Genomic DNA, 18,832 nt, shown 5'->3' with positions numbered 1-18,832 from the left:
ATTTAGCATTACCTTTCAAAATTTAGCTTCCAAAGAGCAGAAAGCATTCATAAGTAAAAAACTAATGGAAAATGTATGCTTTATCAGGGTTGGAATTGTCAGGACTGTGGGCTGTTGAAAAGCTGTGAAAATATTTGTTCTATGCCGATGCATCCACATTCAGAACTTCTGATTTGAGAAATTTTAAACATGATTTTTTTTTGCTTTTTAAAAATGTTTTGGACATGTTCAACATGGTTTATTACTACAAGTTGAAAAGGATAATAGCATTTTCTTAATCTCTGTCAATCTCTGCTTTCGCCTTCCTTCCCACTGTCTTTCTTTTTTTCGTTTCCTTTCTTTTATTTACAGATACCCTGTGTTAATTTACATTATTGTCAAGGGCTTAATGCTCCAACAAATAATAATTCCAGATCATCTAATGTAAATTGAAATCTGTAATATTATTTAATTTCTACCCTTTTGTTTGAAAGTACATGAAGTTGACAAATGTGAATTAGCCAGCGTGGCTTACCTTTTTCTGAATAAGAACAACATTGAAGAGGCAGTTGATATGAAAACACCTGAAGTTATTAGTCATCTGTATTGCTTCCCATATAAAGGCACAGTACAGGTATGTTAAACATGTGTAGTGGTTTGTATTTCATATTTTTATCTGTAAATATTAGAAATTCTTCAGTGTTGAAGTTATTCAAGGGTTATGAAGTCTTCATAAACTAATTACCAACAATCTCTTTGGAAATCTCTATTTCTGATTATAGAACGGATAGGTAATGAAGACTCTGAAGAACATTTCGTCTCTGGACTCTTGGATTTTCTTTATGTTATTATTTGAACTGTTTTTTTTTTTTTCTTATTAAGCACCATTATGATTACGCTATGTCATTGTTTGAAGATAATAATTAGCTGTCATTATCATTTGGCTATATTAACCCTCTGGGAGATTTCTCTGTCAGAGCAGTCTTACTAATAACAATTTTGAGATCTGTAGTAGGAGTAAAAAAGATGGCTTTATTGACCCTTTGTGTACAAATTAGTGTTATTTTTTAACACATATAAAAGAAGAAATAATTTAGAATATAAATCATATAAAACTTAGTACCTATTTATGTTACCTGAGAGGCAGAAAGACAAATATAATGATTGAGTCAGAGAGAAGACACATACATACGCTGAGGGAGAGGCAAGACAGTGAGAGAGCCGGAGACCGAGAGTGAGAGAGAGAAAAGAGAAGGAGATGAGAGAAAGAAAGGGATGTAATGGGCTCATTCCATCCTGAATGTCAACAACAGCCGTGGATGGGGCAGAAAAGCCAGGAGCTTGGGACTCAGTGTCCCAACTACATGAGCCACTGAGTTACAGTAGCAGGAAGCTAGAATTGGAAGAGAACTTGAAACTCCAGCAGTCCAGACATTCTGATATATGAAGCGGGATCCTGCATTATAAAATTACAATCAGACTGAAAAAGGAGTTTTCCAAAAGGTTCAGAGTTGGACAGATATTTTAACCTTTTTTGCCTTGATGTAATACTAACATTCTCATTCCACAGGAACAAAAAAAAATTGTAATTTCATATGCACATCATTTACATAAAATGTTCAATAATAAGTCATAACAATTTAAAGTTATACTGACATTGTGTCAATCCCATAAAAATTATGCTAGTTACTGTTCCCTTTCAAATTTTTTAATGACTGACATTGCAGCTACAGAGTAATGGGTTTTGAATTCCTTAAACCTTTTAAAGTATTTCTTCAGACACATGTCTTACTATGCCTTTGCAATTCAACAATGCATGAGGTAAACTCTTTCATGTATTAGGTAGTCAACAAGATACACATGACTGTGCATTTAAAATAATTGCTAACATTAAAAACATAACAAAACAGTTGTTTAGAATCAAGAAAATGTATAAAAGAAGCAATTCAGTGCAGGTGATTACCCTGTTGCTACAGTGATGACCAAGATGCTGTAATGTAGTAGCGTGGTTCAAGTCCTGGTTTATGCTGTGTAATTCAGTTGATTCTAGTGTGTATCCTGAGAGGCAGCAGAGGATGACAGAAGTAATTGGGACGTTGTCATCCTTATAGAAAAGTACAGTTATGTTCCCAGATCTCAGATTTGGATTGACCCTGTTGATATGTTCTAGGCATTCAAGGAATAAACCAGTGCACTAGAGTGCTCTCTCTCACTTTCTCTCTCTCTCTGAAATCAATTTAAAAATTAGAAATCTAAGACTAATCCTTTTGTTTTTTATGGCCATATTGCATATAAATAACACATTTTATCATAAGTAAAACTAACAAATGTATGTGTCACATAATATTTACAATCTTATATCTAGGCTATAAAGACCAGAGTAATTTGAAACTATGTTTAAAAAAATATTCAAAAATGTTATTTTTTTCAGAAAATGTATTGGGGCCCAGTGCAATACCTAGTGGCTAAAGATCTCGCCTTGCTTTCGGTTGGATCCCATATGGATGCCAGTTCTAATCCTGGCAGCCACGCTTTCCATCCAGCTCCCTGCTTGTCCTTCGAAAGCAGTCAAGGATAGCCCAGAGCCTTGGGACTCTATACCAGTTGCAGCGACAAGGAGAGTGAATCATTGGACAGAAGATCTTTCTCTCCATCTCTCCTCGTCTCTTTATCACTGACTTTCAATATGAATAAAATAAATCTTAACAAAAGATTTATTGGACCCGGCGCGGTGGCACAATGGTTAAGGTCCTCGCCTTGCACGCCCAGGATCCCATGTGGATGCCGGTTCTAATCCCGGCAGCCCCGCTTCCCATCCAGCCTCCCCGCTTGTGGCCTGGGAAAGCAGTCGAGGACGGCCCAAAGCTTTGGGACCCTGCACCCGCATGGGAGACCCGGAATAGGCTCCTGGCTTCTGATTGGCATAGCATCGGCCATTGCACTCACTTGGGGAGTGAATCACCGGATGGAAGATCTTCCTCTCTGTCTCTCCTCTCTGTATATCCGCCTTTCCAATTAAAAAAATAATAATAAAAATAAATCTTTTAAAAATTTTTAAAAAAGATTTATTTATTTTTGTTTGAAAGGCAAATTTTGCAGAGATAGAAGGAGATACAGAAAGGTCTCTCATCCTCTAGTTCCTTCCCTAGTTCCACCACATTGTAGCTGGTAGCCAGCGGCTTATTCTGTCTTCCAAGTGGGTGCAGAGGCCTAGGCATATGGACCATCCTCTGCTTCTTGCTCAAGCCATAAGCTGAGAGCTGGATAAAAAATCGAGCAGCCCAGACACGAACTGGCCCCATATGGGATATGGGCACCAGTGGGCAGAGGATTAGACTTTTAAGTCACTGTGCCAGCCCAGCTATATTTCCTCAATTAAAACATTTTTAGGTAAAAATTTGTCATAATTGAGGAAATATAGTAATTTCACTAATTCAATCGAAATCAAAGACCTCCATGGTTACTAAAAAGTTGAAAATTGCAATTTCCATCATCATCATTAAATATGACTTGTAATAGCATTTATAAACAATTTACTATATGAGTAAAGCAATCAAAATCAAAATTAAATTTTCAACTGTAATTTTAATTATTTTATAATGATAAACATTTCAAGCACTATCTGAAGAGTAAAGAATTAATGAAAATATTCTAATTTATCTGATGTTTATTAGATCATGGAGCTCTTTTCAATATAAACATATATAACATCTATATATCTTTTCAATAGGTAAACCTATATATTCATACATTTTTAAAAATTCAGGTCCTTAGAATTTGCTAGGAGTTTTATGAGATGTGTTTGCTTTCGTCTAAGACTGATAATATTACACACACATGCAGAGTTAATGTTCTGTTGATTTCAGCAGAAGGAAAATATAAAATGAAACACGATTACTCGTTTTTTTCTTTTTGTGTTACTTCTTCAATACCTGAATTACATTACTGAATATTTATATGATATTGGCATACTTGTGACAAATTAATGTCAGCTTTTCCTAAAGACAGTGACGTTAACGTAAGTGAAGAACTATTAGTTCACAGTGGCATAAGGTTAGTTACCTGCTCTCCACAATAAGCATTAGGCTTTTTGACGACTCCTACATGCAATCACGAGAAACCATGCAACAAGAAGTTACTACAGATAGCTTTATGAAAACAGTTCTTACGTTTGGCAGACTCGGAGACCCACATAGTCCAAAATGGTGCTTCCTAACACCAAAGGGATGAAAATGAAAATAAGAAAAAGTTTTGTACATCACAGAGAATGCAGATGCATAGCACAGAGATCCTACTCACTTGGGTTTTTCCTTGTGGTTTTACTGCATCTGTCAGATGAAAAATCCTAATCATGTGGAAGTGTCCACAGAGAAACTCCTGCAATTTCAGATTGTCCCTTGTGAAATTACGCCAGTTAGAGCCATATGTAGATGATTTAACAACATGAAGGGACAAATGTGTGGTGCCTAGGATTAACACATCAGGAAGAACTCATGAATTAAAATCCCGCTCACACCCACCCCTGCAATAGCAGTGAATCTACCGAACAAAACATGGGTACACAATTTTGAAGAAAGCCCCAAGGAAAAATTTTTTCTAAGCAATATCATTCTGATGTGACCATCTGTGCTAATCACTTGCTTAGACTACTCAGATGGAGAGGAAGCCAAGGGCACTGGTCCTCCGTCACAGGACTCCCTGCTACCTCATCAGCTCATCTGAGAAAAGCGATGATGTTGGAGCTTTCCCTTCCCTCCAGGTCAAATTGCATAAATTATCAAAGTATTCCTGGTGTATTTTATTATCTTAGAGCGATAAGGAAAACATAGTATTTGGGAATTTTATGTAAAGAAATTGTAGTTGATAACCAGTAGTAACCTGTGTCAGTCTCACAATTGTAGAGGAAAAAAAAAAAAGTCAATGATGTTAAATTCACAATTTACACAAATACATGGAAAACTTGCAGAATGACCAGACCATTGGTAAATATAGAAACCTAAGCGTTCTGGCCCTGCACAAGGGCCTAGTGGCTAAAGTCCTCCCCTTACAAGTTCCATACGGGCGTCATTTCCTACCCCGGCTGCTCCACTTCCCATCCAGCTCCCTGCCTGTGGCCTGGGAAAGCAGTGGAGGACAACCCAAAACCTTGGGACCCTGCACACGTGTGGGATACCCTCTTGGGAAGATCCTCATGGGAAGAACCTCTTGAGTTCTGGCTACAGATCAGCTCAGCTGTTATGGCCATTTGAAGAGTGAAGCAGAGGATGGATCTGTCTGTCTCCCCTTTCTGTAAATCTGACTTTCCAAGAAAAATGATTAAATCTTAAAAAAAATAATATAAGCTTTACAACCTAACCCCTGAAAAACAATACCAAAGCACCAAAAATTAAAACAAAACAAAAACAAAACCACCAGTTCTTATTTTGTCTTTTTCCTTATAGTCAATTTGAAGGCATTTAAAAAAAATTCTAGTACATTGAATGTAAATAAAGTACATATTAAGCTAGTTTTCTGTAAGCATAAGTAGAATATTTGGGACATTTTGCATAAAAGTTGAAGGCTAGAAATTTAGGAATTGGTTTTTATGGTCTGAGCTGCTGATAAGTCTTTTAATAGCTCAACAGCTTAGATAAAATCTGCATTAAAAACTAAATGGTCTTAACATTCATATTTTTGCAAGGAAATTTTAAGAGCATATTCTGTTTTCATATGAATATACCATGAGGTGGTTGAGAATAAAGTGTCGTGATATTAAATCTCACTAAAGAAGTGACATATGAATGTGTGTTCATGCAGAGAAAGAATAATAGTACAGTATCTTAAAATATTTGGTGTTAAAATAGTTGGTTTCTCAACTAATAGCCTCTGAGTGTAGAAAACCATTGTTAGGCAGAAATAAAGGCCTTCCTGAATTGCAAATACACATGCATATGCACATAAATTATATTTATGGCTTAAGTATAATCTTTTTGCCATGGATCATGTGTAAATAGAATTTGAAAAATTCATTTATCCATATCTAACATGTGTTCAGCTTTCTAATAAATGTGACATTCTGACTTTCTTTGCACTCCAAAAATAAACGTAAAGATTCTCCACTGACTTTTACCCAATACAACTTACATCTCTCTAAGCTATTGGTCTATTAGTGGACTATCAGCAGCTAAGACCAGAAAAATCAATTCCTAATTATTGGTGCCAGAGTTAGCTTTTAAATATAGCTTTTAAGCTATACAATAAATCAAAAACAAAAAAATAAAAGTAATCTGATGAATATAATTAAAAATATTGTATAACATGAACAAATTTCCTAACTTTCATATATACCTTTTTGGGGCATAATACTTGCTACCTTACTGTCCCTCATACCCACACTTGTAAAATTCCCGATACTTCTTTCCTAATTAAATTGTTTTAATTTTATAAGTTATTGAAATTCCATTGTTGGTTGGGAGCTACTTTCAGGAATTCAGGAGATACATGGATAGATCTAAAATTCTTGATGGAAATATATTTCTCTGGAAACAAAGTTTATCTAATCATGCCCAGAATATTCATTCAAAACAAATATGAAATACTTCCCCAAATTTGAACAAAATATATTTTTAAAACCACATTAAATATTGGCTTTGTGATAATATAATTTGGAATGTATTCAATTTTTATTTCACTTGTTTTATTTTATTTATTTTTCAAAGATTTATTTTTATTTGCAAGGCAGATTTTTCAGAGAGATTTTGGGTTCACACCCAAAATGGCTGCAATGGCTAAGCAAAGCCAATCCAAAGCCAGGAACCAGGAGCTTCTTCCAGGTCTTTCACGTGGCTAAAGGGGGCCAAGAATTTGTGCCATCCTCTGCTACTCTCCCTGGCCATAAATGGGGAGCAAGATTGGAGCAACTGGGACATGAACCTGCACCCACATGGGATGCTGGTGCTTGAGGGGTTGGAATGGTGGAGTAAATTAGACTGTTGAGCCATAATACCGGTTCTCATTTATTCAAAAATTCACTGAGGAAGGAAACATTATTTGTTGATACGGGAAAAGAATTTTCATTGATCTGTTTCACAATATAAAGCTCTTTTTACCATATCAGCCAATATTTAAGCAATGCCTACACAAATTCTCTAAGGTGAAATGAAGTAGTTATGGGTAGTTACCTAGTGAATTTTATTTGTCTTTTAAAATCTGTGATTGTTTCCTATTTTGAGTATCAATTAAAATGACTCAAAGTGGTTTGCTGTAAATTAAAATTGTTTTTCCCCTTGCAAAAGGAACACGTTATTGCATTATGTGAAACAAAATATTAAATTCAAACTTTGATACAAATGTGAAATCAGGTCATGATGGAAGTGTAAACTATTTTTTAAATCATTGTATTTTATAGATTTATGCAAATGGGTTTAATTACTCGACTGAGGAGGAGAGTCAGAGATCTTGGTGTATTTGTGTTCTTGGAGGGGCTGTCGGATTGCATGTGGAAAATGTAACTGACTGTCAAGAAAATCAATTTCAACAAGAAGATACAAGTAAAGGTCAAATGAATATACTCAAGTACGTATGAATCATGTCAACTAATATATTAACTATCTGTCAAAAAAGTTCTATTTGCATGACTATATCATTATTGGACCATATCGTGATATTTTTAGTAACAGTCACTTCTTTTAAAAATTGTTGGAATTCATGTATCAGTAGTGTATCTTTCTATATGTGATACATGTATCAGAACACTAGTACAAGAAGGAGCTGAGGAGGAATAGATCCATAATGTAATACCTTGTCTACATTATATTGAAATCAAATCAGTATAAATAGGTTAAATACAGACATCATACAAAATGGGGAGGACAACATCATGACTGCATGTGAGCCAGGTAACATGCATGAGGTCACATCTCTGCTCTGTACTAGAATAATTTGGGCAAAGAAATGGTGGGAATAAAATATTCGACCAAGTAAATATATAAAGCATTTCTGATATTATATATATAATATATATATGTAGCAAATTCTATAGCTTCCACTCTGAACATAACTCCAATAATGCTGCAAATAATAGCCAGCAATATTACATGAGGTAAAAGGGTACCCTATATAATATCTTTCAATACAAAACTGAGCATTGCTTGAATACTCATTAAGAATGATGTTATGCATATGGACAAATGATTAGAATGCAAGATTTAAATTTCATGATAGCAATCATACCATTGAAAATCAATGGACTAAAATCCAATAAAAAGAGAAATAGACTTACACTTGATCCCATCTAAGTTCACAGAATATATCCTTTAGAATGAAGTAAACACATAGGTTGAGAGCAAAAAATAAAATAATAAATGATGCACTACTGACCAAAGATTTAAACATAACCTATTCCAAAATTTGAAAAGAAGTGAGTAGTTTTCAGCTGATTCTGTAAGGTCAGTACTATAACCATTACCAAAACCAGAGAAAGATATTTAAAGAGATCTTAGTCTGACATATCTTATATATATAAAACAAGAACCTTTGGCATAATAGAACACACCATGTACTGTCACATAGAGAAGACCAAGTGTGATTTGAACCAGAACACAACATTAATTTAACCTCCCAAAATCAGTTAAGATAATCTGCCATGCCAATAAAATGAAGTGAACATTTTTCTGGCAATTTTAATAGATGTAATGAAAAAATACATATTTAACAAAATTCCAAACCTTCATGATGAAAAATTAAAAGCAACAAAAATAACCAATAAAACCACCAACTAAAGAAGTCAGTGGAACTCCAAAATATGACAAGGGTTATTTTTTAAGCAAATGTAATACATAGTTGACACTAGACCTAATATGCAGAAACAAATTTTAATCAAAGGAGTGGTAGCAATCTATAGTAGTCATTATGGGTATAAGAAGAATAGAAAGATAGTAACAGCTATTGGCTTTGCAGAGGTATGTATATTGTTGGTAACACAGTAAAATCAATTCAAGTTTTTGGAAAATAATATTTTATTTTCTGAAAGGTGTATTCCTAGACTTATCAAATATTGCTTCTAATTTACACTCCAGAAAATTTTCTAAAAATCAACAAAACTAAAACTTCTTGAGCCTTTAAAATGTTTTAGAATCAACAATAATGTATACAGGCTAACATAATTTCATTATATTTTATTAAATTGATTTCTCTTATTACTAAGTAGCTTTCAATTCAAAGCCATTTGTCTTAACATTATGTCTGTATACATGCGTGTATGTTAACCTTTACTTTAAAACTAGTAACTATGAGGAAATATCAATATAATATCTCTTTGGTACTATTTATAAAATTTCTATTATAAATGAGGTAATTTCTCCAAAAATTACAAACATTGTTAGTTTTCATAACCAAGAGGTAAATGACTAGCAAATGTTATGAAGAGTGGTTTATAATTTCTAAAAATCAAGTACATGGAAACTATAGCTAAAAGTAATAAGATTAATAAAATTAAAGCTTTTTTTTTTTAGCATCTAGAGTTCTCCACAGTTTAGAAAATCCAGGTGTTTTTTTTTCTTTTCCTTTTCTTTTTTTTTCTATTTTTTTTAACATTTATTTACTTTAATTAGAAAGGTACAATTGCAGAGAGAAGGAGAGACAGAGAAGAGGGCTATAATACCCACAGCTGAGCTGATCCAAAGCCAAAAGCCAGGAGATTCTTCCTGGTCTCCCACATGGATGCAGGGTCCCAAGGCTTGGGGACATCTTCTCTTGCTTTGCCAGGCCACAAACAAGGAGCTGATGGGAAGCTGAGCAGCAGGGACTTGAACCTGCACCCATATGGGATACTGACACTTGCAGAAGGAGGATTAGCCAATTGAGCCATTGTACTCAGCCAAATATATCAGCTTTCTTAAAATCAAGTACAAGGGTCCCGGCTCCATGGCTCAATTGATTAATCCTCCTCATCTAAGCAAAGGGATTCCATATGACCACCAGTTCATGTCCTAGCTACTCCACTTCTTATCCAGTTCCCTGCTTGTAGCTGGGTAAGGACTGGAGAATGGCCCAAAAGCTTGGGACCCTACACCTGTGTGGGAGACCCAGAACAGGCTCCTGGATTTGGATCTACTCAGCTCCAACAGTTAACAACCATTTGGGTTAGTGAACCAATGGATGGAAGATTTTTCTGTGTCTCCTTCTCTCTATAAATCTGCCTTCCCAATAAATAAACAAATAAATAAATAAATATTAAATTAAAAAATCAAGAACAAAATAATTTTCTTGGAAATTACTTTAATAATAACTACTAATACGAAACCATTTTCCTTTTGAGAAAGAAACAATTTCTGCCAGCAATTTACCTTAGGGGTCATCTTTAACAAGGATACTGATAAGTTTTTATAAGATGTTCCATCTTTAAAAATTGCTACTACAGTATTTAAAAAAATAAGTTACCTGTCAGGGTACGTTCTTACTAGGACATATTTTGTAAGCCATTTTAATACCTTGAATTGATATCCAAGTAAAAATCCAAGACATATCATTAAATGAAAAGGGTATGTTTCAGAATATTATATGTGACCAGGATGTTATTTTCTTTAAATAACAATATGTATACATGAGTACATGAGTGCATACCATAATATTAATGATAAAATGAGGGAAATGCATAATATATAATGAATACTTATTGAAAATTCCCTAAATATGTCTCAGTTGTATCAGAATTTTTTATGCAAAAGTTTGGAACAAGTTAATTACAATTCATCAAATCAAGGAAACATGAACATACAAAGAAAAGTGTGCTCTCGATGACTGTCTCCAACCACTTCTTTAGGCTGATGAATGTAATCACTTAGGTTCAGCAGTTTAATCTGTATTAATAGTAACAAGCCAAAAGATTTGATATTGTATGCTTCAACCCATTAACGTGATATATGATAATCTTCAGTGCCCTTTGAATCTCGATCAAGGCTACATGAAGACCTTGGTAGTTTATTTTGGACTTATCATTATCACTACGATTTAGCTTTTTCTCCTCATGCATGTGCTTTCGTATGTTCAGTTGTTTTTTTTTTAACATTAAACTTTATGATCATCATTGTATTTATTGGACAAACTAGACTAGTTCTATGCTACCTCCAGTAACACTGGGCTTTAAAGTTGAGTTGGTACAACAGTCTAGAAATAGTACCAGTCAAATCATGTTTCCTAACACATAAACTCCTGTTCTGATAAGTTTAGTTTGATATAATGATATAAATACTAGACTTACACTGTATTTAACAGCTGCGCCAGGTTATTTGTCATTTTTAAAGTTGTTTCATCAATCTTATACTCTTGCAAAAATCCAGGATCACTTCTTGGCCATTGGCTAAGATCAGGTTTTTTTTTTGTTGTTTTTTTTTTTTTTTTTAGTTTATTTATTTACGGAAAATGCAGTGTTACAGAGCGAAGGAGAGTGATTTTTCATCTGCTGATTCATGCCCCACATGGCCAGAGTGGCTACAGCTGGACCAATCTGAAGCCAGGAACTTCTTCCAATCTTCCGCATGCGCACAGTGATCTAAGTAGTGGACTTCCATTGCTTATCCAGGCACATCAACAAGGAGCTGTATTCTAAATGCAGCAACCCACACTGGAACCGGCACGCATAGGATGGGACACCACTATGAGCTCTGGCCTCACATGCCCATATATATAAACTTTTATGAGCATAATGATAACTCCTATGTGTAGATAGAACAATCAAGGGAATATCTATGGAAATATTGTATAATACACGAAAACAACATTTCATAATTTGTATTATGTTCGGTATTTCTGAAGGAGGACCCATTGCAATTTATTTAAATTAAGATGATTAAAAATGTATGCATGTATGTGCATGTTCACCTATGTATAAATGAAGTAGGTGAAGAACTTATTTAACTCTAAAAATAGCATTCCTGGGCCTCAGTGCACCAGCAGCTAAAGTCCTCACCTGGAACACGCCGGGATCCCATATGGGCGCCGGTTCTAATCCCGGCAGCCCCACTTCCCATCCAGCTCCTTGCTTGTTGCCTGGGAAAGCAATTGAGGATGGCCCAAAGCCTTGGGACCCTGCCCCTGCATGGGATACCTGGAGGATGTTCCTGACTCCTGGTTTCGAATCAGTGCAGCACTAGTCATTGCGGTCACTTGGGGAGTGAATCATCGGATGGAAAATCTTCCTGTGTGTTGCTCATCCTCTCTGTATATCTGATTTTGTAATGAAAATAAATAAATGTTCAACAAAAAGAAGAAATAACATTCCTGTTTTGTAATTATCAACTTATATCAATTGACCTTTCACATATTAATTAAATTTACATGCAATAGAGGATTTTATTTCACAGTTAACTTCAATTAATGGAACTAGATCAAAACAATTACAAAAATATATTCAATAATACTTAATTGCTGTAAAAAATTTACATGTGTATTATTACAGCAAAGTCTTAAGATTAAAAATTCTCTACAGTCTATATGTAAAATAATGAATCAATAAAAGGCATTTATGTATTTAGGAATATATTTGAAATTTCAAATATATAGCTTTTAAAAATGAATTCATCCATTTTCACTTTATTGGAATGGCAGAAAGATAGAGAAATGGAACAAGACTGAGATTGAAAAGATTTTTCAATCTGCCCTTCTGAACTTACATGCTTGTGGAAGTTGGGGCTGGGCCAAGCAGACTCCCGGAATCAGTGCTTCATCCCAGGTGTCTCATATGGGCAGCGTGGCTCTAATTATTTGAGTCATCATTGTTGCCTCTCAGGATTCATATGAAAAAGGAGTTGGAACTGACCATCAAGTCAGAATTCAAACCCAAGCAATTTAATATGAGATGTGATTATCCAAAGAGGTATTGTAAGCACTGCTTCAGTTGCTACCTCAGAGCATTTGTTTTTGTTTTACTTTTTTTTGAGAATATGATCTAAACCATACATGACCTTGCCCTTCAGTTATTTCAGAGGAATAATTGCATCAAGCAACAAATTGTGTTTGGATAATTTATTTTGTTTGTAACATGGGTACACACAAACATGTAAAGATTTTGCCATGTCATTTTGTCATGAAATGGTACCTGCTCACATAGCAATTAAGTGACACAACTTGTGTCGTGTTTTATTTGACTTTCTTTGCACTCATCATTTCAGTAAAATTGAGTTTTACCATTACAGGACACTTTCTATGAGAATGTTCTAAAAATACACCCTATAGTCATCCTTAATAAGGAATTCAACTTGTGCCTTGAAAATGTGACTTATAGTTACTCAAATAAAGCAGACGCTGTTTTTTTCCGTTTGCGTGTTTCAGATGCAGTTGTGCTTTTGTTTATCTTGAGAGATTCTGCACTGTCAATGTTGAAAAGTGCTTGGGAAACCAGAGTACCTCAGAGCATGCCCTGGGCCCCGACCATTTGTGCAACTGGAGCTGCCTGCAAAGATGTGAAAGCACCATCGGTGAAATAGAATATTACACATCTGTACCCTGCAAAAATGGAACAACCAGGACACGTCAAAGTGGATGTTTCCTCTGCAAAGGTGTCCAAAGATTTACAGGCAGGTATTTTCTAACAAATCGAATTCTGTGGTGTTAATGAGGCTAATGCGCTCATTTGACGTATTTCGAATGTGCCTAATGATCGGTACTGCAAACTGCTTTCTCATTTGGCAAAGTAAAATACCTTCACCTGAATAATTGGATTGCTCTTTGGGCAATTTCAACGCTGACTACACAGCCTTGCTAGTGCAAATGAGGCTAATAAGGCCTGGTTGAACCACTGAGAATATGATGGCTTATGGTTGAGGTCTGAGGCAGAAAGCAGACAGCTTTAACCTTCTGGTAATTTGCCTAAACAAGTTCACTTCTGCATTTCAGTTTCTGGCTGCAAAAGCACATCAGTAACATTTCACCCTTGGTTCAAGAATAAAACTTATGCTTCAGAGTGGTCCAGGACATGAAATCGGACAGGACTTTTAAAAAAAGCATTAACATCCTGAAATTGCCTTAAAATTTACATTAAGATTCCAGTCTTGGTTTTCCATTGACAAGTTGTTGATTATTGTCTTATACAAAGCAGTAGAGAAATTATTGAGAATCAAAATAATATTTTCACTTTTAAGCCACATCAAGTTTTAAGTAAAATAACTTTGAAATGTGCTATCCAGTTTGATAGCCTATTTTATTAAGCATAACAAATTTGGATTTCCATCTTAAAATGAAAATATATTTTCCCTATTTGGTGTTTAAACTAATATGTTGAAGGTTTTAGAGGCAATTTAAAAAGATAAGTTCAAAAAGTGGAAATGGTGATAACATTTTGGAATACATATATGGGTGTAGAGACCAGCCTTTTTATAATTAGAAACATATTCAGATGCACAAATTCTGGTAAGCTTGCTAACAGCTAGTCCCATTAAATTACAGCCAAACATGCTCTAAGTAAAAATAACTTTAAAAATACTACCATTGCAACAATATGCATATATAAAGAAGTACTTACGGAATATAAAAAGAGGGCCTGGTGTGGTAGTCTAGCAGCTAATGTCCTCACCTTTAACACACTGAGTTCCCATACGGGCACTGGTTCAAATCCCAGCTGCCCTGCTTCCCATCCAGCTCCCTGCCTATGGCCTGGGAAAGCAGTCAAACACAGCCCAAAGCCTTGGGACCCTGCACCCTCATGGGAGACCTGGAAGAATCTGCTGGCTTCTGTCTTCAGATCAGCTCAGCTCCGGCCATTGCGGTCACTTGTGGAGTGAATCAACAGATGGAAGATCTTGCTCTCTGTTTCTCCTCTTCTTGCATATCTGTTTTTCCAATAAAAGTAAATAAATCTTAAAAATATGAAAAGAATATATATATAAAGAAGCACTTAAAGAATATAAAACATACTTTAAAAAGTATAACAGAATAATGTCTATAATTAGTAAATAGATAGGAAGAAATAACTTTAATTCTTCCTAATGCCGGTACTAAGAGATATGATTTGATGCATGTACTAAAACAGACATATGCTATGTATAAAAGCATACATAATCAAGTTGTCACATTATGTGTCAATGCCATAATTTAATAATATATCAATGAATATGTATTACATATATAATTTTCACATAAGTATTTCACATATATGCATTATACTATTAGCACTTTATTTAAAATGATATGAACTACTTAGATGATGATAAAGGTATTTTTGTTTTTCAAGTTAATACAAACAAAAAGTTCTTAACATTATGAGTAAGGTCATTATTGTCTTTGATTTTAATGAATCACTTAGTTTTTAAAGATTTGTTTATTTTGATTTCAAAGGTAGTTTTACAGAGACAGAGAGAGAGAGAGAGAGAGAGAGAGAGAGAGATCTTTTTCATCTATTGGCTCACTCCCCAAATGGCTGCAACCAACAGGACTGGGTCAGGTTGAAGTAGAACCAAGGGCCCCTTCTGGATCTCCAGTTATGGGTGCAGGCGCCCAAGGGTTTGAGTCAGCCTTCACTGATTTCCTAGGCCTTAAACAAGGAGCTGAATTAAAAGTGGAGTAGCCAGGATATGAACCCTGGTCTATAATGGAATTCTGGTGCTGCAAACAGAGGCTTGGCTGTCTGTCCCTGTTATGGTGCTGGGTCCATCTTTAAAATTTATTTCTGTTTTATGTGAAAGTCAGAAAAAACAGGAAGGCAAACAAACAGAGATCTTAAATCTGCTTTCACTCCCAAAATGCCTGTTACAACCAGGACTGGACCACAAAGCAGCCAGGATCTCCTTCCAGGCCTCTCAGTGTGTGGGAGACTCAAGTACTTGGGTCACCATCTGCTGCCTCTAAGTGGGTATATCAGCAGGGAAGTGGATCAGAAGCAAAGTAGCCCGGATTCTAGAACATTCTGATGTGGCGTGTGGACAGCTTAACTGTTGTTCCAAACACACTCCACCACATTGTCTATCTTCTATCAAGCCTTTGTACCAAATCCCAATTTCTAAGAACCAGTAAAAATGTTCAAGAACTGATTCATCTAAATTTTCTCAAGAGTGCAAGAGTTAGTCCTATTGGAAGATTATTTGAGGGATGAGAGTTTGAATCCACATCTCTTCTCCTCCGTCTCCTCTTTTCTCTCTCTAGCTCCTCCTTCTCTATCACTTTCACTGCCTCCAGCTGGAGTCTTCCTTCATAGTCTCCACCTAATTTCTCTCAGCTTGGCCTGATCGCCCCCTGCCTTTCAGCCTTTCCATTTGATTTCTCTTCATTCCCTTTTGCTCACTAAATTTGGCCTCTCTCATCTAGGAGTCCTCTGATCCAGGAACTCGTAGGTTTCTCCCAGAAATTTGCTAGCAATTTTGATGATTGTTAAAATGCCTTTCCTAGCAGGTGTAATCATGTTTTTTCTCTGATCACTATCATTCAAGGGTCAATTTAGCCATACAATTAATTCACCAGATTTAATGGCAGTCTCCAAGCCTTAGCAGGGGATTGTAATTTCATCCTTCACGAGAAATACCTGGAGGTGTTCTCAAACTATTTCTGGCTCCACCTCCGGGGTTTCTCATTCAGTAAGGGCCAGTAGTCCTGAGGTTGTCTTAACGCTCTTGGTCTCTGACACACTCAGAGACATGGCTCTGGTCCGTTAAATGTTGCTCATGAGGAATGCCGTGTGGACCTGACCAGGTAAAATTCAACTTGGGTAAACTACCATTCCTGCACAGCATGAGGAAACCATCTAGTCCATCCTTCTCTCCAGGAAAACTGAACTCTGGGATCAGAAGCTGATGCCATCACAAGGTAAGGCCGTAACTCTCGGATGAATGCTAATTGAATTAAATCTGATTCCAATGTGTTATCTGAAATGTTACAGAAACTTTAAATTCTGGGAATAATTCCAGTGGATTTTAGTTTTCAGGCCATAGCCTTTAAAGAATTCTCATGCTAGCTCTGTGTTTTTATTTCACTATTGAATGCACATTTTTATATTTAAAAGCCTGCCTTGTTTTGACATTTCAGCCTGGCTGTTTTCTTACACAGTATATACAGAATAATACCCTCAGTTAGTAAATTCAGCTACTATTTTGAATTCTGCGTTTTAAAGATTCTGGGTTTGTTCTGTTCATGCTCTCAGTACCCATCATTTCCTATTTCTTTTCTTAATATTTTAGTTTAGGAAGCTCCCTCCTGACCAGTAACAGTGCCCAGGTTTTCACAATTTAGTTTAGGCGTTCCTGTTTCAGATACATCTGTGTGAAGTCTGTTTGTAATCCTGCATTTTCATCTAATTTATTCGGTTCCTATCCTAACACAAGTTCCTTCTTTTGCTACACTCAAGATTTTCAAATTTGACTTACAAATCTTCGGTTTATTATTCTTTCAAATGTTTCTGCACAGCTTTAATGATTATTAAATCTAAGTTTTGTTGGCAATATACGCATTTTTTTCAAATTTTAGGCATCAAACGCTTTCTACCCTTGACTTCCTTACATGTTAGTGTCTATCTTTGTAGTAGATGAGTAACCAGGGTGCTGATCACTCTCCAGGTGAGTTAGTTCTTGAATTTCTAGGAAAGCCACAGGCTTATTTTTCTCCATAGTCTCGAGTTAGTTAATATTTGATATGCTTAAACACAGTTCATGGAATTAAAAAAATTTCCGTTGCTTTTTGGCATGAGTTCTATTTTGTGTTGTATATTCATCCATATATATTGATTCATAAGTAGATACGAGAAAAAATTAATGGGAAGACATATGAAAATAAAATTGCAGCAAGCTTGGAGTAGCTAAAAGAATCTCGTCAAAAATATTAATCTCATTCAGAAAGCTTAACATCATTTCAGCTTATTTTAGTCATATTGTGGGCAAAAATAAAGGGGGAGCAGAGTAAAAATTTGCCCAATGAGATCATTGAAAAAGATTTCAGTCACTTCATAGAGGCAATTTTTGCTAGCTGAAATAGGACCAGAAATTGGGCCATTTGGAGGAAAGAGGCTGATGCACAAAAATACTACTTTGTCGCTATTTGCTTTGGAATACTCCACAGTATACAAATCGGTTCAACATTGATGATAACTAGAACAATACAAATATTTAATGTCTAAGATGCCTGCGTTTGGTTATCCCCTTGGGGAAGTGAATTTGTTCTGCTTCTGATGAAAAGCTGCTCATTTTCATTATTATAAGATACTTATTTTATACCACTTTAATATAGATGCTTGACATTTAATAAGATAGTTCTTTTGGAGTGAATCCCAGATGTGCATACAATTAGAACTAATGTAGGATATTTTGTGTTGCCAGATCACTAATTAAATTCCTGCATATAACCTTTTCTTCCTGAAATGCAACATTTAGTAAATTATTTTATAATTATGCAAATAATGTTTTGTATAACTTTTGCATTTTAATGACTTTGGGAAAAACTACAATTTAGAATTAAATCAACATCTGAAAGCCAAATGTGTAGTAGTATAGTTAGAGCTGTAATCCAGTCAAATAACACACTCTGTTTTCAATAAGGCTACAATTTCTTTGCCATTGCAAAAGTACATATTTTTGGTCTAACTTCTGTAGGTTTTGTGGTCTTTTGTAGGGACTAAGTTTATATATCTAAATTCACAAATGACAAGTATCTCCCTGAGTAAAGTTATCTTTTTTCTTAGCCTTTTCATTTATAATAATTTTGAAAGATTTTTATATTGTGTCTGTTTCCTATTTATTTTGGGTAAGCTTAAGTTACCTTGAAGTACAGAGGTCAAAGTAGACAAACTTAATTCCCATGATTAGACAGTACATGGAGAAGCAGCCTGCTAACAGAAGAGATTTATATTGATAACAAAACAAAGTGAGGTTTAGAAACCAGTGACAGAATCGATGAAAAT

At 35.2% G+C, this 18,832-nt stretch overlaps 1 protein-coding gene across 1 annotated transcript in view; it reads left to right on the top strand.

Moving 5' to 3' along the window:
• The window catches only part of EYS (eyes shut homolog), a 1,254,974-nt gene that overhangs the window by 74,335 nt on the left and 1,161,807 nt on the right, over positions 1–18,832 (top strand). Inside the window, 4 exon segments of the mRNA XM_040983150.1 lie at positions 474–613; positions 7,367–7,533; positions 12,746–12,832; positions 13,288–13,433. Of these exon segments, the coding sequence (XP_040839084.1) occupies positions 474–613; positions 7,367–7,533; positions 12,746–12,832; positions 13,288–13,433 (540 nt within the window).

The sequence above is a fragment of the Ochotona curzoniae genome, unplaced genomic scaffold (assembly GCF_017591425.1).
Source record: "Ochotona curzoniae isolate NIBS_2020 unplaced genomic scaffold, NIBS_Ocur_1.0 contig_3819, whole genome shotgun sequence".
NCBI lineage: Eukaryota > Metazoa > Chordata > Mammalia > Lagomorpha > Ochotonidae > Ochotona > Ochotona curzoniae.
This window is presented reverse-complemented; position numbering and strand designations above follow the sequence as displayed.